Below are 25,676 nucleotides of genomic sequence, written 5' to 3'. Positions count from 1 at the left end.
ACGCCTTTTTTTACAATTTTAAACATTTGACAACTTTATTCGAAAATATGTTTAAAGTGCTTAACAACGTTTTTATCTTTTGGCACTAAACATTGAAACGGGAAACGGAATTAGGCGCGAGCGAGCAACTTAATTGCTAACAAAAATACAAATTTGCAAACAGTTAATATTGTAGTTATTATAAGAGATAGGTAGCTATAGTTACATATACATATGTTGTAGTTTTATATATTAAGTCATATACAAATATTATACGTATCGTACAATCTTTTAATATCGTTTATTACAAATACACAAAAAACACAACGCGTTGTACATTTTCCGCTTTGATTTGTGGCGTGTACATACTTTAATACATATACTACAATAATGTGTATACTTAAACATCTTTCTTTAAACAATAAACATTCATATAAATTACGGATTACGAGCCACACACGCGCACTTCTTGCACACTAAACTGTAGAACCTAAACCTAAACTAAATGTCAACAAAACATTAAATCAATACAAAACTCAAATGCAAATGCAAATTTGTTAATATCAAATGAGATTGCCACCAACTCTGGGCCAGCGAATGTAGCTCTAAATGCCAGCACACATATTTGTATATAGAAATGTATTGTTTAACTAAACATTGGAATATCTTTTATAACGCGTTTGTTGTCCAGCACTTTGCGGCGAGGCCTCCGCCTCAAGTCGCTGCTAGTCGGAGTTTGTCAGCGAGCTGCGCTGCGATTCCAGCGTATTGGAATCGTTGCGTTGACGCAGCATGCGCGGCTGGCTGGCTGCAAAGTTCGAGAAGTCCTTCATCACATCCTTGTAGGTCTCATCCTCGCCATTGTACTCATCGTTGAGACCAATCTCATCGTTCAGACGCGTGAGTCGCAAACTGAAATACAGATTAAATAAGTAAGAATATCTTCAATTTAGAAAGCTATCTAACTTACAGCGTCACAATATCCGCATTCTTTTGCTCCACGGCAATATCGAGCGCCTTCTTGCCATCACTGGAGGCCAGATCGTAGGCTGCTTTGTGCTTCAGCAGCAAATAAACCTGCGCAATGTGTCCTTTCGCTGTGGATATGTGCAGAGCACTGTAGCCCAACTCATCGACGGCATCGATAGCAGCGCCATTCAACAGCAGATACTCGCAAGCCATCACCGAGCCAGAGATGACAGCCTGATGCAGGAACGATCGCTGACGATCCTGCGCATTCTTCCAATGCTTCTCGGCGCCCAGCGCAAATGCCATGCACATCACCGGCAGATTATGCACCACGGCGGCGTGGTAAAGCAACATATTCGCATCGAGCTGAGTGAAGGGAACTTCCTCGGGCTGCTCGGCATCCGATTCACCTTCAGTGCTCTCCTGATCACTGCCCAAAATGCCTGGCGTCTCGTAGCTATCCAGCGCCAGATCTTCGCCAATGACGAGCAAATCATCGCGCGATATGCTCAGCGACATTGAGGGTATATTGATCGACTCGTCGTCATCGTCATCGTCCAGCTCGTCGCCCGTCTTGGCCGTGTTATAAATGCTCGGATCATCGCTTAGGGTTTTGGGCAGCGGTCGTAACTGTCGTCGTCGCCTTCGTAGCTTCTTTACAGTCCACTTTCGAGTGCCGCCAAGTGAGAGTGTGGCTCGCTTTCCGGTAAGCAGGCCGCCAACTCCTGACGCCACACTACTGCTGCCCTCGACGGTATCGTCGGCCAAAACGCCGCCGCTGTCTATGCTCAGCACTTCGGCAGTTTCACTGGCCAAAAGCTCTTGGGGTTTGGGCATGCCGCAGACAAACCGACGCTCCACATACTTGGCCTTAATCCACGCTTCGCGCACACCAATCTCACACTGCTCGGTGGGCTTTCTCAGCTCACAATCGTCAGCGATGCGTGCCTCATAGATGCGATTAACCACCTCGTTGCCCAGCTCCATCATCACCTTGACATTCTCCGTCTCCCAGGCATCCAACGTCAGCGAACGCACCTTGCTGTAGTGCACGCCGAGACTGCGATGGACGCCAGAGCACTCGATGCACAGCGTGATGCCCAGATTGATGGAAGCCCAGCGTGGATCGGAGCCACGACAGTCGCAGCATTGCGCATTTCCTGGTATTTTTAGAAACTCCTCCCAATGACTAAATGACGGAGGAATGAATGAGTCATTAATGGGTTTTGCTTATCAATTGGTTAATCGACACTTACATGCGTCGCTTGGCGGGCAGCGCATTTGGGGCATTTGTGGACTGCGGTCTCGAATGATGATGCGTAGAATCATGTTGAATAGCAGCGCCAATGCTGTGCTGCAGTGCCGATATCCAGAGAGAGAGCATATCCGCCGAGTCCGCTTGCAGAATGTGGGATCTGTTGACGTAAAATAGTTAGTGTCGTTTTCTTCAACTATTTATGTAGGATTACTCACTTGGTGGGCGAGATGACTTCGAAGCAGAAGCGACGATCGCCTTCGTTCACTGGCCGAACAGTGCAGATGCGTAGATCCTCCTCCATGACGGAAAATGAATCCTCGTTGCTGCGTTTTCTGCAATTCGAATCCAAATCACTTCAGCGTACAGCATCAACCAACCAACACACAATTCACACAACACAACACATTACAAACAGAAATAACAAAATGGCAAAATGGATGTCGAGAGATTTAACCGGCAAATCGGAATATGGGAGAACGGAGAACGGAAAAATCAAATCAAATCAAATCAGAAATGAGCTAAGGTAACGAAACAGTAATGATTAAATGGCATTCTTTAGCCGCTAACGCACCTGTAGACCAACTGATTATCGCTGAGGTAGAACCAACGTCTACACCACGTCTTGAAGCCTTTCGATTTCTTTTTGAACAGATAACCCTCGACATTATGCGAGGCGCTGTTCGTATTCGAATCGCAATAACGCATCACGCTCATGTGTCGATTCTGCATGGCCTTCTCCAGCTGATGATAATCGCCCCGCAGCGCATTCAAATCCTCGCTAATGTTCTTGAAGAACTCGTCAAAGTCGTTGCACAAATCGAAGCCCTGATGATAATATGTCACGCACGCCTGATAATAGTCCAGCAGCTGCAACAGAAGAGCGTTGAAAGAGATCATCAGTATTGGGGGAGGTGACGAAGACACGTGTTGAAATACATATAATTTATTAACATTTATTTGCTGCCCCACATCACGAACCTGCCACAAGCACACAACAGCAACGACTGACGACGGTCGACGGTCGAAGACTGCTGACTGAGTCAACTTCGATCAAAAGGGGCGCAAGATACGAGTGAAAAAGTACATTAAATACTTATGCATACACACACTACACACTCCACACTCGATTCGCATATCTTTGAAGTGTATATCGCATGCAGAGATGACGTCACGAACAGCAACAATAATTATTCAATTGTTGATTTGTATTTATTTACGTTTACGTTCAAGACAACGACATTTCATTCACACATCGAACGAAAGCAAGATAAGCAATCTAATGGAAATCAAGCCCTACTTATAGTCCCCAAATAGCAATAAAGATATGGCATATAAATAAACAAAAGTCTAATACTCTAATGCTATCAAACTTTGCCTAGTGAAGTGAAGCATTTTTGATTCCTATTTATCTAAGAATCTACTTCATTTCACTTTTAATGCTGTCAATAAGTTTTGTTCTCTGTATTATGCTATCTATATTATCTTTGCTTTTACGAACTAATCAGATTTATCATACTTTCGCTTCTTTTGCATCAATTTTTCTACTCTGTAATTTTCATCTTCACCAGGTGACATGCTCTTATTTTCTTGCTAGAAGCTTACAATTCTCATTATTATCATTAAGCTATCAAATTTCAACATTTCACATTCAAGCTTACAATTCTCATTATTATCATTAAGCTATCAAATTTCAACATTTCACATTCAGTTTTAATCTAAAATTAGTATCGTTTTAAACTGCAATCTGTCTTTTATATAAGCTGTAATTAGAGATTGTTTAATCTCTTACTTCGTAAGCACGCTTGTCTCAACTTATAGATAATGAATCATTCAAAACTCGGTTATCTAATCTTAGAGAAACCTTTCGCTTTCATGCATCAACTGCCTCAACATGGAATCAAACTCACTGTGGACAGTATGGAAGGTCCTTTGCGAGCCTGCACCAGCGTTATATAGTTGACATAGTCGAGAGCGGTGTGTTGAAAGCAAGACTTCGAGGCAGACAAAATATTCGCAGCTTCTTGAACCTCCTGTGGTCGATTTTTGCTGGCCTGTCATTTGAGAATATTAATATTTTGTATTGTATAATATTTATTTGCCACTCACCTGCGCGTTTTTGATGAGCGCATTGTCGTAGCCCTCGGAGACCTTGAGAAAGTGTCCTTTGTAGTCCTTGACCTGATTGATATCGTCTTTGACAAACTCATTGAGATTCTTAAGCACCGTTCGACTCGCCTGATCCAACAGTGTTGTATGGAATTTGTTCATTTCCTGTTTCCAAAAATAAAAACCAATTAAGTCGTATCAAGGTAATAATAGATTCATTCTATAAGCCCATTTTACCTGGAAGCAGTGAATCAGTTTACCCAGCGCATTGTGCGCATTTTTGTTGTCCAGGAAATGCTGCTGCAGATCCCATAAGGACATGGCAAAGGCGCTGTAGCAAATAAAATACAAAATAAACATGCATAATTTAAGATAAGCGAGGAATGCGCAATTTACCTCTGATTCTTGACATATTCTTTGCCCGAGTCGACGGCAACGTTGCACAGCTTGATGATTTTCTCTAGACGATGCTCCAAGTGCTCGATGTCCGTCTCCTCCTTGGATACGAATTGTCTGTGGATGGCAAAATCGTCAACGTTAGCAGAATTGTATTGTTTAATAAGTGTAAACAAAGTAATGCCAAGAAAGGGCGACGACGTTGCTGTCGTTGTCGATTAACTGAGCGAGAAGATGCGTCTCTGTGTGTGTGTGTGTTTTTGTGTTTAATGAAGGAGAAGCAAAGGAGGCAGAAGGAGGGATGGAGCATCTTCAGGGCTGCGTCGTAGTTTGTGCTTGCTTGTGCTCTTGTTTATATGTTGACGCTTGTCATTTATGCCACTTTATTAAAGTGCTGTTTGCACTTGCAATTAAAGGCGAACTTCAAACTGACGATGGGATGGGATGATTCTACTATTTTAGTTTTTTTTCTCACTTTGTAGTTAACCTGTTGCTTGTTTTTTGATGTTGTTGCTGCTGCTGGTTGTGAAAGCCATCAAATTAGTTGGGTAATTAAAATATTTCACCAACAGCGAGAAAGCTCTGTTTGGAAGAGTCGAGATCGCCTTTAGTTTTTTTTTTGTGTTTTGTGTTTTTTGGGTGAAATCTTATCAAGCAGCTGTGGCAACTGTAAAATTGGCATTGCTCGCCATCGATTGCCGCAGCAATTAGCAAAAAATAGAAACATGTAACTAATGTTATTTCTTGTTACTTTTGTAGCATGATAAATTCCAAAACTCTGACGACGCTCTCAACTCAAGTCAAGTGCAAAGTTTGTTCGATGATGATTAAGCGTCGCTAGCTGCTAAATTTGAGCTCGGGTTGTGGGTGTTAGGAGGAGGTGGGGTGTAAGAGAAGAGGGCACGATATTGCGGAGCCAGTCACGCTATAAATGCTGTGTAGACTCTCGCAATAATCGCTACGCTATCAAATGCAAATGCCAAATGCGGAAATAGAATGCGCATTATCATTGGTGAGAGCAGGAGAGGGAGAGAGGGCAAGGGAGGGAGATATACGCACCTGAATCTTGGCGAATCCTTTAGGCATTCCTCAAAATCAATTGTGGCGCGCATTGTGGCAACACACACATTCACATACAAGCACTAACTAACGCACACGTACACAGACACGAAAAGGCTTAATCACTCAGTATTTGCACTGTTGGCGAAGCAAAAATTTTGGCTGCTGATTTTTCAGCTGTTGCTTCTTCTTTGCACCAAAAAATTGATTGGGTTTCCAGAGAGCGAGCGATTAATGTGCGGCGAGGCCCTAAATGTGGGCGACTGCTTTGCAGTCATCAGCAGACTGCAGCCTGAATTACTAAATTAATTAACAAGACAGACGTATTACAACAGATAATTAACAACAACAACAAGAAAAAGAAAAACACAACACTGACACAAAGCGACGCGCACACAAAACACACAACAAAAATAATCGTCGTCGTCTCACTTTCTATTCGCGCTTAATAACGCACTAAATTTGCCTAACAAGCAATATACCGCTTGCCTTACGTTGTTTAACACTGCATTGCGGCTCTGGCTCATTATGCAGTACTGGCGCACTGCCTTTGGTTCTTCTGCTTCTTTCGCCGTGGTGCCCGTTTTTATTTTGTGTAATATAAAATTGTTTGTATAAAAACACAGTTATTATCAATGCACAAACGTTCTATGTGCAATGTGAATGTGTCACATCAATCTTACTATGCTAAAACTATGAAAGTAAAGCGCTGAAACGCGTCGCCCAATAAGTCGTCGCCGCAGTCGTCGTCCATTTGTTTACCCTTTGTCTTGTCTTGTGTTCTTCTTGTTCTACGTACGATTTTTTTTTTGCGTGTCTTCCGTGTTCAACCTGCATACAAAATATCTCGTCGCTGTGACGTCATAAAACACAACAAACATCACGCCCCGCGCACCAGAATAGGAAACGTTGACCCAAGCGACCGAGTGACTGCGAAATTGGAATGTGGAAGTGCCACAAGTGCGGCAAACCCGTTTACTATGGTAATTTTTAACACCCACACACACACTCTGAAACACAAACACACACGCGCCCCTTTAAATGTGCATGGCGCATTTGTTTAAATAACACTAAATTTCAAATAACACAAATTTTGATCTTGTGTGTCTAACACAGCGGAACGTAAACAGTCTCTGGGCTACGACTGGCATCCGGAATGTTTGCGTTGCGAGGAGTGCGGCAAGCGTCTCAATCCCGGCCAGCATGCAGAGGTAATCATCATCATCATTAGCATATGATATAGTACAGTGAAAACTCGCTTGGAAGATCGAATAGGAACAATAGGTGATATTACAATATTGCTATATTGTGTCAAGTATTATATAAAGTGTTCCCCCAAGAGCTGTCCCCTGAGGGAGTTTACTACCTGAACAATAGTATCAATTAAGAAGGTTCTAAATTGCTGTGTAAACGTTGTTGGAAATCTGCTTTAGATACGTGACTTCGATAAGGACTGGTTGAAATGCATGCCATAGTTTGTCTTGACTTCATCACACACATTAATTGCCTGATCATATAATGTTGTAGAAGTTTATTACGAATTGTTGCCTCCAGGGACTTACCATTTTCATCACATATAGAAAAAAAGTTCAGGAATGAATCATCTAATTGAGCTGTCCAGCTATGCGAGATTTCACTATATTCCATTTAAGGTACAATTAATTAACCATTTGCATATTGCATTTCCATTCTACAGCATAAAGGAGTGCCTTATTGTCATGTGCCCTGCTATGGTGCGTTGTTTGGTCCCCAGCTTTTTGGTCACGGCACGCGTGTTGAGTCACACAAGAGCTATGGCGTTAAAGGCACCCAGAAACCCGTTGCCGCTCAAGTTAATGGACCCGCCCTGCCGCGCGATCACTTGGAGTCCAAGCTAAAGGTGCAGTTGCATTTATATGAATCAGCAGTTTATTAATTAAAACTCCTTTACAGGTCTATAATCAGTTTTACGACAATAAAAGTCTCGAGATACGCAGCAGGGAAGTGAACAATCGCTTGGTGCTTGAAGGACCGCTGCGTGTCTTCTGGGGCGTCCAGGGCGTCATACATCTGAAGGAGGACGACGATCAGCGCACGTTCATAGTGCGCAAACGTAATTCGTGTCGCACCTCCAAGGCAGCGGATGTAAGTTTGTGGATTAATCTTGGTTAGATGCTCTTTAAACGTTATTCGCTTTGCAGGAAAGCTGCTCGGATAAAGAGAATGAGGCCAGCGACTCGGTGGCACCGCCTACAACAACGGCTAGCGAGGTGGATCCACTCTCCACGGATATTTCACTCTCAGAGAGCATGACCTTTGACTCGTGCAGTTTAAATGAGATTTCCGAGCTGCCGACAACGCCTGAAGATGCCTCCGCCAACACAACAGGCAGTGGACAGTTGCCCAATGGTCAGTCATCGAATGCGGACAATGACGAGGAGGATACAACCACAACGGATTCGTCGAGTACGTTGATTGGCAGTGGCACCGAAGCGGTTACGGCCAGCACAAGTTGTGTGTCCAGCACGTTGCCCTCGAAGCTGGGCAATCTGGAGAAGCTGGACTGGGATGACATTGATGATCTGCTGCAGGTGGAGCGACGTCACACCGAAAAGGATAAAAACTATGAAACAATGCCGGTCAAATTGCCCTCATCGTCGTCGCAATCTTCCAGCGAGAGTTCGCCCAGCAAAACCTGTACCGAAAGCAGTTCTTCCTCTACGGCCACGCAGAATAATCAAATTAATTCGGCCTCTTCGCCAACAACAACGACGACCACAACAAGCAGCTCGGATAACTTTATGACGGCCACCGACTCCTTGACTGCCAATACAAACACCCAAAACACAAGCACAGTGACCACTACAAACACCACATTGGATGAGTACAAGACATCCGATGATGCAACGCTGAAACCGATGGATTTCGAGGACTTTAAACGCAGCGTGCATCAGGATTATGTAAATGGTGCGAATTCATTTCAAGAGCCCAATGAAGATACGCTGAAACGCAATCAACCCATTGATCCATCGCGCATACACGATTCCCTCAAGCTCTATGGCGAGAATTCAGTGATGAGCAAGAGCTTTAACTGCGAGCATGCTCTGCGCTCCATAGATCCCGCCTTGATCAATGATACGATGCATTTGCGCAGCAGCATCGACTCGCCGCGTTCCTCGCAGCGTCAGTATGCGCTGCAGAAGAGCGGTTCAGCCTTTGCCTCGACTGCTCCTAGTAGGGAGCAGCATAAACCATTTGAACAGGGTCGTCAGCTGTTCGAGAAGGGCATCAATCGCTCGAAGTCGGGACCCAGCTGCTTTGTGTACTCGGACAGCGATGATGATGACGATGCGACGCTGCGTCCACATCGTTTGGCCACCGTGCGACGCAGCGATGTGCCTCAGCGATATATACAAATCCAAATGAATTGCTATCCCAAAGAAGAGACGAGCCGCGGCGACACCTCATCGGTAAGCCATTGAAACTGTTTAAGACTTCCTGTAGTTGTGTTTTACTTATCATTTGAACGACTTCTTTGAACTTTGTAAACTTATCTAAGTCCATTTTGCAATTGCGTTACTTGTTACGCGTAGCTAGATAATGAGCTTTGTTTTATCAGACAACATTAGCGTTATCTGCATGTCTCCAACTAATTCCCTTTTTGATTTGCGTTTTAGGTGTTGAGTGGCGCTGTGGCCGGTGACGAATTGACGCAGACCGAGGAGCTTTATACGGCCACCGAGGGCAGAGGAGCAGCTGGCGATGGCGTCGATGCAGCTGGCAACGAAGCGGGATTGCATGTGAATGAGGATGGCGTTGTGCTGCGTCGACCACCGCGCACTGGAGCTGCGGCAATTAAACGACGCAGTGGCAATCGACGGTAAATTAAGACTGCATTTTAAACTTGTCAATTTGATAATGAATTTTAATGCATGCAGATCTCGCACGAAGCTGAAGCGTCGCTGTTCTATCAATGGACATTTCTATAATCGAGAAACTTCCTTTTTTACGCCGCCTTACGGCTCGCAGATGTCCGTTTGGGTTACATCACTGGTGACCACACAAGAGGTTATTAATCTGGTGCTGGAGAAGTACAAGGTGGATAGCGCAGCGGAGAACTTTTCGCTGTTCATAGTGCGCGACAATGGAGAGCAGAAGCGTCTGAAGGATAATGAATATCCGTTGATAACGCGTATTACGCTGGGACCTCACGAGGATGTGGCGCGTTTATTTTTGGTGGATGCACGCAAAACTGATGAAATCAGGTAACTAAATGATATAAACTTTATAATCATAATCATCTAATTACTTTTTCTTACTTAGTAATGAAGTTGCTCAATTTTTGAATCTGTCGCTGCCTGAGTGCCGCGCCATACTCGCTGGTTATGACCAGGAATTGGCGCGTGAAGTAGTTAAAATTAAGGAGAGGTCAGTAAAAACCTAATAACTATTCACAGTCACTAACTTTGCATTTTATTTGCAGATATTCGGAGCTACGTCGTCGCATTGTGACGCGCATGGAATCTCTAAAGGTGCATCTATAAATGCCAAAACGGAATCTCCCCACAAAAATACTTTTTTATACACTTATAGCCATAATGTTAAAGGCGGCCAAGCAAAAATAGTATTCCTTTATATTTGATTTACGTATTTGTATTTACTAATTTCATTTCATTATCATCATCATCATGATTATTAAAGTAGCATTTAGGCCAAATCTAACAAAATAATTTAGCCCTCGCCCAGTGAAACGAACAAAGCAACTGTTAGCTGCAAATTCTTCTCATTTCTGATTTCCAATTTCCAATTTCCATGTAACACTAACCAAACTCATTTATACAAGGCATTTCCATTTTAGAAAGCGTTTAAGACTTGTAACTAACCAAAAATAATTATTAATCTGCACAACACAACACAAACACACAAATTGCAATACGTTTACATGGATTTGTGTTGAGAATCAATCATAAGCAATGTATACAACAAAATATGTTTATTTAACTCTTTAAGTCAAGCCAATCAACAACAACTGCAACACAATTGAATGATTGATGGACGAATTGATGTCACACACAGATGCAATTTTTTGTATACCGCAAACAATAACTAAATGTAACATAAGATGGACTTGTTGATTGAAAATCATTTGAATATCAAATAAAATGTAAAGATTTAACAAAAATCGAAAATAAGAACATTTCTTACGCTCCAGTTGATGTCAGTTATCAGCTGCTTGGTGGACGCACAAGTTAAGCCATAATCTCCAAAGGGGACGACTATCAAAGCACAAGTCAATGATGCCATTAAAAATAGAGGAGCAGCCGCAGTTACGAGTATAGCAATAGAAGCAGCAGCTGAGCATCACACATGCGGCCTATGTCACTGAGTGTTCAAGTGTGTGTGCTGGGGCTATTAATTTAAAACTGACAGCGTCTTTTGGGGCCAACGTGGCTGGGACTCGATGCTCGATGCTCGAGACTGGACTCGCCGACGACGATGTCGACTGCTTTTGGAGGCTGGCTTTGGCAGCGAGGCGCTGACGCGTTAAATGGTTACGGGGTTTCCCGGCCAGCGCGGCGTCATCGATGCGAGCCAACTGTGCCAAGCGGCAAATACATAAAAATCAAGAGCCAACAACAAGAACAACAACTATTCGGAGGTCCATTTGGGATGTGAGCGCGTATTAGGCTGGTAACTGTAAGCTGTTAGCTGTTAGCTGGTAGCAGGTTCACGACCCGCTGCCAAATTGCCGTGGCGCAGTCAATTATTGCCTAAGAGAGCATCCTTGGGGCCAGGCGACAGCGACAACGACAGCGAGAGCTTGAGAGAGATTGCGATATAATCGAAAAAAGAATATCGATTTTGATGCTCTTTACGTTGCGCTGAGGGGTTGGCGTCTGGAAGCGCTGGAGCGCAGTTGTTGCTGCTGCTGCTTGTCCCAGTCGCCAGCGAGGCAAACGAGGGTTGCTCATTGCGCATACGCAGTGTGTTACACTGCAAAGAAATTCCAAAGCAAAGAACTTAATTTATAATTTTATAATTAGTATTTCTAGTAGAAAATACATTTTATTATGCATTTAAATATAATTTATTTTTTTATGTATTTAATTATTTGTCAACTTTTTCGCTGCGCTGCTTGACAACCCTGCGCCTTGCTCTCTTCGATGTCCTGCGTGCGCTCTCTTATGTCAATTCATGCGCTTGGCGCAAAATTCCAATGCCGTTTTTGCGGCCGAGCCAAATGCAAATCGTTTTGGGCCAAGCTCGCTCTCAGTTTACGTTTTGGTCGCGTCGCCTTCAGTTCGTCCACGTTCCGTGTGTGTTCCCGCTGCTGCAGGGCATCGCATTAAAGCGCCACAGCGATTGAAAAGCTCCCCAGCAAACTAAAACTGTGACTGTGACTGTCGAGTGTTCAGTGTTCAGTGTTCAGTGCGTGCTTTAGTGTGTGTTCTCTGTTCAATACTTCTAACTCAAACTCCGTCTCACATTCGATACGAGCGACAATTCAAAGCAATTAGCATTGCGAGGCGATTCAGTTAGTAAAACAAAAGCCTTGCGGAAATCGTGAACAATTTGCGACGCCTTTAAGCCGCTTCTCCGTTCTCAGTAAATTCGTGTGCGCCTTTTTGTTGTTGTTGTTCGCCATGAAGCGTTCGCGTTTGCCGCTTATTGCCAGCGTTTGTCTGGCGCTGGTGTTGATGTCATCCTGCCTGCTCACAGGCGCTGAGGCCAAGAAGAAGAAATACGTTGGCGAAACTGGCGGTGATTTTGAGTTTATCGATGAGGTAAGTCCCAAATGGCTCTGTCTCTATGTCTCTATGTCTCTTGTCCCTGTCGCAAGTCTGTCTGCCTGTCTGTCACTTACTTAATACAGACTAAGCTGACTCCCGCGTATCCTATGCGACTTTTCTTTTTCTTTTTTCGACTGTGGCACACATAACGCATTTGCGCTTTTAGCCAAGTTTTTTCTTTCCATTTCTTTCTTTGCTTTATTTCTGTGTCTTCTCTGCTGTCACGCATTCACCTTTGGCAACGCTACTGAGGTTTCACACCAAAACAGCAACAACAAGCAACAACTTCGACAAGTTGATGTTGTGCGTAGCCAATACGCTCTTGGCCCAAACGTTTGTCTTGCCAATTACTCACGCAAATCGGATTTGTAGTACGAGTAGTTGTTGCACTTTGTAGTTGTGTAGTTGTGTATTTGCTGTATTTGTTGTTCGTTCGCCAGTAAGCCAGGACAGGTGGGAGTCTTAGCCAAGGCTCACGCAATACAAAGCCAAGATGGAGTGATAGAGAGCACAGATAACCAGAGTGAGAGACACAGAAAGAGAGAGAGAGAGCAGGAAAAGCAACTAAAAATCAATAGCTAAAGCATTTGGCAGCCTCGTTGACGTCGTTGGCAGCGCTGCGCGTAAGCGTAAACTATGAAGTAAGCACTAAGCAGCTTTGAATTTGTCTACCACCCATCCGCGCCCCTCCTCTTCTTCCTCCTCTTCGGTCCGCCCCTGCCATCGATAACTGTTAGTCACAGACGCAGCGTCGTCGTCGTCATTGCTGTTTGCATTGTTTTTGCAGCCATTTGCTTTAGCTCTTCGCCGACATTTTCTAGCAACGTTTCCACTGCTGTTTCCCGCTCCTTGTTGTTGTTCTAGTTGTTGTTGTTGTTCTTGGTTTGTTTGGCATTTCGTTTTTATTTCTTTTCGTTTCCTCTTTGCCACTTCTTTGCGCTTTCAACTTGTTTTATGCGTGGCCATAGCCTGCCTCCTTCTCAATCTCTGATTCCCTTACTCTTTCGCTCTCTCTTTCTCTCTCGGTTGTGTGTGCTAATAGGCCTACACTCACACACACACACTCACACACACACGCGTTGCCAACTCTCGAGTGGAGCCTTGAAGTGAATATATTGCAAAGCGCTAAAGTTTTTGGCCAAAAATGAAAGAACGCAAAATATATGTGTGTGTGAGTTTTTGCGAGCAGGCGAATGTACAATCGCTGAATTTTAAGCAGCCTATGCGTGTGTGTGTGTGAGTGTGTGGGGGTGTGCGTGTGTGGCACACACAAACAACAAAGCCAATTTACAGATTCAGCTTTAATGTTTTATATTCTGCACATAAACACATTAAAATTTAAGTCGGAGGCCTCTAGGATCTCTCTCTCTCTCTCTTTATCCCTGAGAGAAGCCTTAGAAGCGCCCCCAAGTTGTAGTTATCCTATTATTAATGCCTTGCCATCGAGTATTTCACTTTAATTGGTTTAAGTAGCGCAAGAACGATTCCTAGAAAAAATACCAAAGTTCAGCTCAACGCACATAGCTATGCTATGGAAACTTTTACTTACAAAATTTGCCAAGCAACTGAATACTTGGCATATTTTTTTTAAAGTATTATATAACACACTTTAGTCGGTCTATCTACAGCAACTCATTATGCATAATTACTCGATGCTTTGTTATATAAAATACTGCATAATTGCCTTTATTTGCTGCCATAAACAACCTTTTCCACTTCACTTGCCACAGCCAGATTGTTAAGTCGAGTGCTGCAGCTGCATAAATTTAATGTTTGCTACGTTTATTTCATTTTTTTCTTTTATAGCTTATCGTATCTTTGGCTACGACATTTTTCCAATGAATTTGATTGTTTATTTTCAAACTTTGCGTTTTCCAAAGTATTTAGAAATGGCATAAATTATGTGAAAAGTTTTTGTAACCAAAATTGTTTCAACTTCTTGGGCTTGGGCATTGAATTTAATTGAAAAGTTCGCTATTGTTCCCATATTATTGCTCTGGCAGGAGCAAGTGTCTTTTGTGGCAAGTGTCAAAGATGTTGAACACACATACACACACACCCAGTGGGCAAATGGAAGCTTAAAGTATTTGGATTTGGATTGCTCGCAGTTAGGGGCAAAATAATTGACAGCTTAGTGACGCCGATAAAAGGAGAGATGAAGAAGGCCGGAACTCAAGTGGCCCATTTCTTGACATAGTTAATTGACCATCAATATTTTTCGTATTTTGTTGTTGTTGTTTCCCGGGGAGAGTTGCGCAGAAATCGACTCAATTTATTGCTGGCTTCGTTTGGTTTCGATTCGTTTTGCGATTCATTTTTCGGGGGAGGCCGAAAATGAATAATATAAATTCATATTTGTGGGTGTATCCAACGGTGATTTGCTTCCTGACAACGGAAATATGTAATCTCGCTGCCTTACAAATAACCATCAACTGTTGCCGTTAATAAAGCACAAGCTGCAGCTACTCGTACGTATACGTAATATAACATACAATATGTACAATTTGGCCTTAGCTAAGCATATTCGGCATTAACTATTTGAGTTACGAGTTAAGATTTCCCTTTCGCATTCAACATTTCTAGCTCATTTTGCACGCCTTGCATTTATTATACATGGCTCTCAATCTCGTTTTCGTTTTCGGTCTCGGTCTCGTCTGTAATATATATTTATGTGTATTGAAATGATAACAAATTAGCTTCTGTCGTTGGGTATTTGCCTGATTTGCTCAATACTCGGAATACTCAACTGATATATATGCTTATTTATTGCTGTTCCTGTTCCTGCTCCTTCTCTCTGCTTCTCTTCAATTCTGTCCATAATCAGACGGGCAAACAAGATGCCAAACGCCAGAGTAGCAATCGCATTCATTCATTCGCATTGCTCTCTCTTTCTCTCTCTGGCAGTTTCTCCATCGATTACCAACAAACGAGTCGCTGTTTGTCAGCAAAAAATAAATCTTTGCATTGTGCACTTCACATGCGCCAAGCTCAAAGCATAGAAGACACTTTAAGCTAAAAGTTGAGCGACTGAAAGATGCTCTGTAAACGGAAAGTATTAACTTCAACTAGATGCATATACCCAGCATTTTCTATCACTTATTTACAGAGCATTAGGACATTGACAAGCAGATTGCTCAGACCAATAGTTGTGAGCATTTCTTTGGCTTCAAATCAGTGCGTAAAATATGCAAAACTTTCTATAAATATTCGAGTGTGCGGGCAATAAACTTGATATGCATAATTTTTGGATGAGCATCACTTAAACTAGACAACGATGTCTGAAATGTGTGTGCAAATTACGGAGAGAAAACTGACCACGCATGGCCACCTGTAAAATTGTGTGTGGCCCAGTTTTATGAGCATATAAAAAACATATTCTCTATAACTTTTGCAATAAACTTTTATGCTGTCAAACTGTTGCATAAATTGCCAACAGGAGGCTGACTGACAGACTTACAACTTTGGGTTCCCCCCCTACAGAAAAAAAGGGTTTGCCGGAAAGTTAAGCAGTTGACCTGGCTTCTGGCCCGTTAACACCTAACTACGTTTATGTCTGGTGCTTGATTAAAGAGCGACAAGCGAGTAAGACTCAAGTTTTGTGGCAGATTCATTTGCATGCCACTTGCCAAGTTCCCATTTCCCATTTCTCATTTCTCTCTCCCTTTATCTCGCCACATGTCAATCTCCAAGTTGATTTGCATATTGCGAATTGGGAATGCGCATGTGAAGTTCCCCCGAAAAACAAAGGGGGGAAGATGCAAACAAACTAGATATGCAGTCGAAAATTTTGCAATTTCTCTAGAGCCTCTAGTGCTTGCTGTTGCCACTCTCTGATGGAAATATGACTCAAGAAGACACAACAATTTCTTTTCCTGGCACAACAAGAAAACTTATAAAGCCGTCGCAAAGTTTGCTTACTGTTTATACACTTTGCCACGCCCACGTGCCCAGTTGTGCATTTTTATGTTGCATACTTTATGGCCACGGGTCACGGTTCCTTCCTCGTTGCCTTGCCTTATTGTTTCACTCTCTGTCCCCCCATCACTCTTCCCTAGCTAGCAGGAAGCGTTCTGCGACCTTCTCCTACACTCTCTCTCTTTCTATCTCACATCTCGCTCGCTATATTGCGTTCTCGCTCGTTTAATTTCTTGGTTGCTGGAGTCAAAAGTTGCACGTACACAGTTACATTAGCAAATTGCCCGCTGCTTACTCGCTCTGCAATTGTGTGTGCAAGTGTATGAGTGTGCGACTTTTGTGTGTCGAGATGTTGTGTGCGCATATTATGGCTGGCAAATTGCTCGACTCCTTTTGCCAAAAATGCGGGGCAAACTGTTTATGAAACAGCCAAGAAAATGCACAACAAGGTAACGAGCGAACAAGAAATGCGACTTTTATTGTGACAGGTCGAATGTGAAATACTCTAAAAAGTAGCACAAAATGTAGATTAGAGGGCGATAACAAATGTTGTGGAGGATGTGAGAGAAGATTAACAATAAATAAACTTGAATTATGATAGTATGTGAGGAAGATACATCTAATAAACGAACTGAAAATAGTATAAAAGATACTTGAGGTACTAAAAAAATGGATTAATGTATAATAAGTTTATATAATAAGTTTGGATAGTTTATTTTGAAATATGAATATAGATAGAAAGATATATGCATATAGATCTAGAACAAAAATGGCCGCTTAAAAGAGATGAAGTCACAGATATTACGTATACGTAATAACCTAATTTAGTTAAACGAAAAGAGACAGCATCAGTTCAGTATATATTATATACTTATATACATATAGTATGTGAGGAAGATATAGAGGTAGATATATCTGAGATGCGAACTGAATATAGTATAAAAGATACTTGAGGCACTATAAAAATGGATTAATATATAATAAGAAAGCTGTGCAGTTTATTTTGAAATATAAATATGGAAAGAAAGATATATATAGAAAGATCTTGATCAAACAAGCAAACAAATTAGTCATATGTAGAGCGTGACCGCTTAAACGAGATGAAGTCACAGATATTACGTATACGTAATAACCTAATTTAGTTAAACGAAAAGACGCAGCATCAGTTGAGTATATATTATATACATATATTACAATGTGCAGCTTATTATGTCACTATAAAGTTCAATTCAAACAATGAGCAAAATAGCTACCAATAAATTTAAGTGACTTAAATCTGCAAATGGGGGAGAAATCAGTTTGCGTTGCAGCTCTAAATTGAGATGCAGATACAGCAAAATATGCATAAACAGAGGTTCTGTTGTGGCTAGTTGCAGCAACCATTGTTGGCAAGAGCAGCAACTGAACTGCAAATATAATTATAGGGAGAGTTTCGTATACGTAATATGCTGAGATGTAGAAACAACTTGGATGTAGCATTGATATAAATAATTAAAGATATGTCGGTATGTAACTGACCTCAGCTAGATTACAATTACGAACGAACAGATAAATATATATTTGTAATCAAAAGATATCTAGACATTTCAATTTGCCAAAGTAAATTCAGTTGCGCACACAATTTTACCGAAGGTCATTGGACCTCGACGAGACTGCAAAGCGGAAGACCAACTTCTGGAAGTTGCTACATATTTAATGAGAAAATTAAAATACCTTTTGGCAGGGCTTAAAAAGCGAGCAGCGAAAGAAGATTGCGGCTGCCTCTGGCATTAACAGTTTAACTGCGATTCATGTCATGAGGCGAAAAGTGATATTGTTTTTTTTTTTCGGAGAGGAGGGGCTAATGCATGCATTGATGAAATGTGCCACATAAACGTGTATGGACATGCGTACACACAAGATGTCTGTGCAATATATACGAGTATTTCTGGGTTTCTGGGGTTCATCTGGTCCACTTTGCTGCTGTCAGTTTCATGTCACGCTTTATAAATTCAGCAGAGCTCAATAAGATAAATTAGTTTGCAACGCCAACGCAACTTCGATGTTGGCATCAAAAGCAAAACTAAAACATTTCGTTCGTTTCCCATTTTTATTTGGTTTCTATCCAGGGAGCTAGCACACATCTTAAAACGAGTGCAGAAGAGAAGCGGGGGGGAAGCGGGGGTGATAGATACATATGTTTGTTTGGCCACTGAGTGCAAAACTTGGGCAAAACTCATTTTTCACTTTCATATTGTTGTGTGTGGCAGGAACAGCAGCAGGAGCCAAGCAACATCCTTTCCTCCCCTCAAGCTGCTGTGTATAGTTGGCTTCATATGTGTGCCACTTAACTGATTATGTAAGACGAGCGTTGTTGTGTGTGTGTTCAGCAGTTGTGTTTACTGTCGGGCAAATATTAAATTTCCTTAGCTTGGATGCTTGGCTGTCAAGCTGTCCTTTAGCTACAGCTGTGCAAAGTTTTAATTAATAACTGCGATCGAGTTGAGCCAAAGTGCAACTAATGGGCTTTTAAAGCGTTATCCATCCACAGACAGACAGACAGACAGCCGGACATCATTCTCTTTCATATCCTATCCCAAAATCGAAGACAATTCTCTGTCGCCTGGGCCGTCAATTAATTATTCAAGAGACTCGAACGCAAACAGCACTGGCTACAGCATTAGACCTTATGGCAGTTAAGCACATGTCAAACGTGCTCTAGACTCCTAGCTCTCTCTCTGCTCTCTTCTCTCCTCTTAGAGTCCGTTGGGCTGTCGTTATTTATGGGCCGCACTGAGACCATTTGTTGACAGCAATTTGGCTAAGGCTTTCGGCTTTGATTCAAAGACAGCAATGACAAGCGTAAAAAGCGTTACAGATTATGCATATTAATTGCTTCTGCTGCTGCTGCTGCGACATTTTTCGGCGACTCGCAAAACTCCAAAAGTACATAAATACACATATCGTTCTGCTGTCTGTTCTGCTCTCGGCTGTCAGGGCGAATGCGTAATATGGCTTAGCATTTGCCTGCTTCGTTGTGTGTTTTTGCCGCGGGCTTGCATTGACGTGGCTTACATCAATTTCCACAACGAAATCTTATACGCACACACACACACACACACATGCAGATATTACGCATACGCAGTGTGTGTTTTTGAAATATGCAAACTTATTACGCATCGAGTGATTGCTATTTGCTTAACGTATTATAAACTTAAAGCGAATAAGTTAAATTGGTTTTTACGCTTTGTCAATAACAGTTTTTTTCTTACTTCTTATTTCGCTTTACTTTGTAACGAAAGTTGAGAGTCGATAGTCATGATTATCGCCGCTCTTTATGCCTTCCTCAATGTGTTCGACATTTCGTGACAACATTTTAATGTGCCGCTGCAAGGATCATAAAAAACAGCAGCCAAGCAGCCAAGCAGCAAAGAATGAAGTCCCAATTAAATGGCACAAAATTTGGGGGAAAAATTCAACTATGCTGCAGTAAATAGTGAAGCAAAGCGAGAGCGTGTATGGTTTCCCTTACCAATTTATAAGCCAGAAGTTGTAAAAAGTTCATTAAATATTTTACTGAGAGCGTGACAGGTGGACAGCTCGACAGCGGGGAAGGTGTCACGAAAAATTAAAAGCAAGATAAAAGGATTCGGCATGAGCGTTAAACGAAACGACATTGTTGCAGCAGCAGCAGCAAAGTAAGGCAATGGCTGCTGTGGCATATAAAACTTTTTACAATCTCCCCTTTTTGCATGCTCGCCCGTCTTTCACCCTCCTTTCTGTGGGTGTACGCATTACCATAAATAAATTATAACGCTCGCTACTCACTCACACAGTAGAGTTTATTGCATGTGAGCGATAACTTACCCACACCCAAGCACACACACACACACAGAGAGAGAAGGAGAGTGAACACCGTTGCTGTAAACGGACGAACGAGCAGGCGGCAGATAATAACAGTTGCCAACTTGATGCAAGATGCCGCAGGGTACAGAAGAGAGAGAGAGAAGGCAGAGACAGAGCTGACAAAGCTATAAACTTGCGCCATAGTCAGATAGCTACGGTTGAAGAGTGATGTGGTGGGCGGAGAGAGCATGCAGAGACGGTGAATGATAATAATTTACAACGTAAGAGCTAAACACAATGGCCGCACACACACAACGAAAACTAAGCGAAACCGAAACCCAAAAAGAAAGCCGAAACCAAAACTAAAACCACACAAAAACGAAACGAAATGTTGCCTACAAATGCCATATAAAGTTTTTATCCTTTATGCGGGCGTGTGCCACAAAATGCTGCATACAAATTATGCAATTAGTTTTTGCGCACACGATTATGAACACTATACAGCGAGCTATACAGCTGAGTCCAAGTTTCCGGCGTTGACAGCCAGATTATCTTCTGCTTCAGTCAGCAGCTCGAAGAAGTAGACGAAGAAGAAGAACTCGAAGTCGAAGCAAACGCTCAAAAATCTCTGACAAATTGTCAGCGAAAGTTTTGTCTGCGTTTTTGGCCAAAAAGTTTTCTGCAACCAAGAAGAAGGGTCGCAAAACTCGACTGACTGCGACTGCTGACAACTTGAACGGATGGAAAAAAAAAACAAAAATTATTGCGTATACGTAATATAAAAGATACGACTTATAAGTTGGAAAATGCCGACGTTGGGTTAACAATGTAAACAGTGCGGACAGTTGAGAAATGATGCCGAGTGAGTTTCTGTTTCGCCTGAAAAACTTTTCCTTTAAAGGTTTCTCAAGTTGCAATTAGTCATAAAAGTTCAATCAAGTTTTTCGGCACAAAGCACAAAGCGCTGGCAATTGCTTTTACTTCTATGTTCCACGTTCAATGCTGCTGCCATTAAATGAATAACTTATGCGCTGAATGTTGAATTCGTTGAATTCGTTGAATTCGTTGCGATTTGGCAAGTTCATTTGCTTGCAGCACGGTTTCAATTAGACGGCTTAGATGTTTGCCCAGTTGCAACCTCAACAACAAAGCGAAGGGAAATATTCTTATTGCTTGCAAGAGTAAAGAAAATAAAATTGCAGCAGATACAAAATGCAGATATATACATTTCGGTACAGAGATATGTACAAAAGAAAAGCATAGCGCAAATAAAATGCCAACGAACGGAAATGAAATTGCAATTGCTGGGCCATGCACAGACGACGCCAAGTCGCGAAGCGTTGAGGCAGAACACTAAGACGGCGAAGGAGCAAGAGGGGGGAGGGTGGTGAGGAAGGGCGTGCCACAACGCGACTGCTTATTGAAAGTTTCTCATTTTGCTGGCCCTTCCAGAGTATACATTTTTGTTGTTTTTTTTTGGCTGCAAGCAGCATTTCCATTTCCGCTACACTTTTCTTTTGCGGCGCGGCGTATGCAATAAACTTTTGCCATGTTGCAAGACCGAGAGCAACAGCAGCAAGTAAAAAGCGTCGACAATTGCTTCATGCCACGCACTCAACTGGGGCTTAATCAGGCACAGCAGAAGCAACATCAACAGCAGCAGAGTTAGAAGAAATGCCAGCACTTAGCCAAGTCTCCTCTCCAGACACACACACACACACACACACACACACATAAATACACTCTCACACTTTTACGCATGTGTGTACGCTCATTAGTTTAGCAGCAGCCACGTTAAGGGCCAAAGAAATTGTGCACCCCGGTGCTAAACAAGTTAATTAGTTTGCCTTTTTCGCGTTTTCGTGGTTCTAGCTGTGACATTTATGTGGCTCACCATGGGTTAAAGGCACTGAATGCCTGTGTTTTCTATGTGTTCTATGTTCTATGTGTGTGTGTGGCTTAGAGTTTATCTTAATGACAAAATAAATTATTTACCACACGACTCACACTGCCAAAACATTTACTCCTGCTTCAATTGACTCTATTTACTTCTCGAGTGTATGAATGCATGTGGATGTGTGTGTGTGTGTCTGCTTTAATGCCTCTTTTAAGATGTCTGCTAACGGTTGCTATTACTTGCGTTTAATATCAGCTCACAGTTTTTCGCTGCCACACAATCTGTGGCCTCATCACACACACAACCGAGATTATTGAAGCTGTCGCTGTTGGTTTCTCCCCCCTCATATATAAACTATAATTTAGTGCCAGTGTGGCCAGATTACGCCAAAGAAATATATATGACAGGTGTTAATGAATGCCAGCATAACTGTACACGCAGTATTAAACGTATATTGCCAATTAATCTGCATAGTTGAGGGAAATGCTCTTTTTAAGCAGACTTCCAAAGAAGTTGCAAAGTTTTGCAAAATGGAGCAAAGTTTTACTTTTTTGATGTTTTGCCTGTGTTGAGAGTATTATTTTAAAATTTAAATGAATGAATTGCAATAAGCTTGCGCTAAACTTTAATGAGCTCATGCAATTGCTAGAGTTGACAAGTTAAAGAGCTATAAAAGAACATTTATAGTTGTTACTACACTTTGGGGTGACTTTTTTAATAAAGAAAGTTAAAGAAAATGAAAAAGATAAGTGCGGCAAGGGGATAGAAATATAAGGAACAAGTAAGAAAGCTACAGTAGTAGCTACACAATTTGAGGTAAATAGAAACAATGCGAAAGCGAACGAAAATACCTTGAAAATATACCAAAGAAGTTTATTGATAAGATGCTGCTTACATATACCAAATGCTGTATTTAGTATATCGATACAGTTGTAATATTTATAATATACAAAATAAAATTTGCAAGAGTCTTGAATAACTTCTGAAATCTCGTTACTCAATTTGGATAAAAAATACCAAATATAAAAATATACCAAATAAGTATATTGATAAGATACCTAAATATACTAAATGCTGCATTTAGTATATCGATATGGTAGTGGTATGAAAATATACTAAACAAATTTTTCAAGAGTCTTGAATAACTTCTGAAATCTCGTTACTCAATTTGGATAAAAAATACCAAATATAAAAATATACCAAATAAGTATATTGATAAGATGCTTACATATACCAAATGCTGTATTTAGTATGTAAATACAGTAGCAGTATGTAAAATATACCAAATTATACAAAATTTACAAGAGTCTTGAATAAGTTCTGAAATCGCGTTACTCAATTCGAATAAACACAAAACAATGCGAAAGTGAACAATAATGGCGTACAAATATATCAAAGATTTATATCGATAAAATACTTAAATATACCAAATGCTGTATATATTTATATATATATATTTAGTATATCGATATAGTAGTAGTATGAAAAGTATACAAAAGAATATACAATTTAGAAGAATCTTGAATAACTTCTAAGATTACTTCTAAGATGACAAGACTGTCATCTTAAGGCTTTTTTATCTTTAAAATTTTTTCGATTGTGGCTTTATTTCTTATATGGACAGACGAACACTTAAATATTCTTTTTACTCTGAGGATATCTGGTATAAAAACAGAGAAGGAATTACGACAGAAGTGACTATTTGTCTGCTCATTAGGTTGCTACTAAAACGGTGCCAAAAATACGTTTTAATTGTTGGCTATGCCAATAAATAATTTAGCTAGACTAGACTATGAACAGTGACGTAAAAATAAAGAGAGAGCAGTGAACGAAAGGTCATTCAATCAGTCAAGTGATTGTACAATTAATTATTTTAAGAAGCGTTCGTAACAATGGCAAGTGCGTAATCATTGGGTCTAATAATAATGTTATTTGTGTGCAATTGCCATGATATTTGGTGCCACTGTGCGTGGGCCATAGACCTTAGGTATGTATGTGTAAGTGTTGGGCAGAGATGCGGGGGGTTTCAATTACATAGAAGTCGCCTCGTCTTCAATTGCCCGGGCGTCACATAAAAACACTTTGTTGCCACAGGCGAAAAGGCAAAGGCAAAGAAAGAGTGTGGCAGAACTAGGGGAGTTTAGGGAAGCGAGGGGGCGGGGCGGCAGAGCTCACGCAGCTCAGTTGGTTGTAGACATGGGCTGATGCTCGTTTAATCTTAGATTTTAATTGCACGGCCATAACGTTGGCCCTGAAGACAACCGACAAGACGAGGCCTGGCTTCATGTTGCGCGTGCTGCGTGGCGCTTTGAGTTTGAGTTTGGCCACAGGAGTTGCAAGTAAATTGAATTTAATTACAACGTGTTCTGCTTTTCATTTTGATTGTTGAATTAACTTTTATATGTCATAAACTTCGAGAAGGCAATAAAAATTTCATGGCTAGCCTGCAAAATGCAAATGTTCCGTTTTTTTGGAGGGTTCTTCTTTTCTATCGTTTTTTTGTTTTTTATTAAAGAGTAAAAACTTTCAACTCGCACTAATTAGTGTGAGTGGGCCATTAAATATGTACTCCGCTGTACTTTCCCCTCCCTCGTTTGGAGTGCACTTGTGGCTTAAAGTTTGCGCCAAAAAGTGTGGCACAAAGAAATTAAAATTGAAATGTAAAACTTGCCAAAGTTTCCACACACACACACACACTCGCATGCACGCACGCCATAGAAAATTTAAAATGCAAAGCGCAGCTCAAAAAAAAAGAGAAAGAAATAGTTGAGTAAGAGGAAAAACTGAATTTCAAGTTGGTCCGCGCCAGGTGGGCGAATGCGCCAAAAACTTGGCTGCAAAAAACTTGCAGCATTAAGTGCACTTGGCTGTGACCAGAACCCGTCAAGAGAGAGGCCAGAAAGAGCGAGAGAGAGTGGGGCAGTGAGCAGGAGAGAGAGGGAGAGTGTTGCCGGCTCATTAAAAGTAAAAATGATATGCATTAAGTTGGCAACGGCGACGGTAATGGTAACGAGAACGTAACGTTATGTTTAAGGGCTGAAACTGCAGTCATTAGGCCAAACTTACGCTCGACTCTGCTGCTGCTAATGGTCAATGCTAATTGTGTGGAAGTCATTTGCAATGCAAACCTCACCTGAGACCGCCAGCCTGCCTGCCTGCTATGCCTGTCACATTTGCCGCATAAATCGTCATAATTGTATGCCACACACACACACACACAACACACTCGCTGATCAGTTGACCTGACCCCACTCAATGTACGAGTTCGAGTATCAATGCATATTTCATCGGCTGACACATGCATTAACGTGTCTAATCGACAGACGTAAGCACACTTCAAGAGCGAGGGAGAGAGTCAAAGGGGAGAAGGACGGGGAGTCACAGCTGGGGCCGCATTCGGGGCATTATTCATTCAGCGGGCCAAGGCATAATTTATGTCCTCTCTGTATTGCCACATGCCCGACATTCCAAACGTTTCAATGTTCGCCTGACAATTTGCTGT

General features: G+C 41.7%; 3 protein-coding genes across 5 annotated transcripts in view; 2 read left to right on the top strand and 1 right to left on the bottom strand.

Annotated features, from left to right (window-relative positions):
• Nucleotides 1–5: 5 nt before the first annotated feature.
• LOC117573294 (arf-GAP with coiled-coil, ANK repeat and PH domain-containing protein 2) lies at nt 6–6,207 on the bottom strand. Of its 2 annotated transcripts, none has more exons than XM_034256398.2 (10): nt 5,768–6,207; nt 4,709–4,825; nt 4,550–4,643; nt 4,313–4,477; nt 4,114–4,257; nt 2,778–3,073; nt 2,422–2,559; nt 2,205–2,363; nt 950–2,137; nt 6–891 (listed from the first exon to the last, which is right to left on the bottom strand). In XM_034256398.2, exons 1-10 carry the CDS (start codon nt 5,818–5,820, stop codon nt 705–707), a joined length of 2,541 nt encoding a protein of 846 aa, XP_034112289.1. In that variant the 5' UTR covers nt 5,821–6,207; the 3' UTR covers nt 6–704. The 2 variants fall into 2 exon arrangements, with proteins under 2 accessions (XP_034112289.1, XP_034112290.1); XM_034256399.2 differs by having other exon boundaries at nt 2,422–2,538.
• Nucleotides 6,208–6,308: 101 nt separating this feature from the next.
• On the top strand, nt 6,309–10,913 carry LOC117573295 (serine-rich adhesin for platelets). Its single transcript, XM_034256400.2, has 9 exons — nt 6,309–6,750; nt 6,884–6,978; nt 7,464–7,646; nt 7,700–7,891; nt 7,948–9,216; nt 9,424–9,626; nt 9,685–10,011; nt 10,070–10,174; nt 10,230–10,913. The coding sequence occupies exons 1-9, from the start codon at nt 6,711–6,713 to the stop codon at nt 10,288–10,290; spliced, it is 2,475 nt and encodes an 824-aa protein (XP_034112291.1). The 5' UTR covers nt 6,309–6,710; the 3' UTR covers nt 10,291–10,913.
• Nucleotides 10,914–12,031: 1,118 nt separating this feature from the next.
• The window catches only part of LOC117573866 (proteoglycan Cow), a 53,030-nt gene continuing 39,385 nt past the window's right edge, over nt 12,032–25,676 (top strand). For both annotated transcript variants that reach the window (XM_034257342.2, XM_034257341.2), the window contains exon 1: nt 12,032–12,531. In XM_034257342.2, coding sequence (XP_034113233.1) covers nt 12,391–12,531 — 141 coding nt within the window. In that variant the 5' untranslated portion in view covers nt 12,032–12,390. The remainder of the gene's footprint in view (nt 12,532–25,676) is intronic.

The sequence above is a fragment of the Drosophila albomicans genome, chromosome 2R, assembly GCF_009650485.2.
Source record: "Drosophila albomicans strain 15112-1751.03 chromosome 2R, ASM965048v2, whole genome shotgun sequence".
Lineage (NCBI taxonomy): Eukaryota > Metazoa > Arthropoda > Insecta > Diptera > Drosophilidae > Drosophila > Drosophila albomicans.
This window is presented reverse-complemented; position numbering and strand designations above follow the sequence as displayed.

Excerpts from the sequence above, each read along its gene's own strand:
- LOC117573294 (XM_034256398.2), bottom strand. The coding sequence starts at position 5,820 with ATGCGCGCCACAATTGATTTTGAGGAATGCCTAAAGGATTCGCCAAGA. Across the intron at positions 4,478-4,549 it reads AACTGATTCACTGCTTCCAG|GAAATGAACAAATTCCATAC; the intron begins GTAAAATGGGCT and ends TTTTGGAAACAG. Across the intron at positions 3,074-4,113 it reads GACCTTCCATACTGTCCACA|CTGCTGGACTATTATCAGGC; the intron begins GTGAGTTTGATT and ends CTTCTGTTGCAG.
- LOC117573295 (XM_034256400.2), top strand. The coding sequence starts at position 6,711 with ATGTGGAAGTGCCACAAGTGCGGCAAACCCGTTTACTATG. Across the intron at positions 6,979-7,463 it reads ATCCCGGCCAGCATGCAGAG|CATAAAGGAGTGCCTTATTG; the intron begins GTAATCATCATC and ends TCCATTCTACAG. Across the intron at positions 7,647-7,699 it reads ACTTGGAGTCCAAGCTAAAG|GTCTATAATCAGTTTTACGA; the intron begins GTGCAGTTGCAT and ends ACTCCTTTACAG.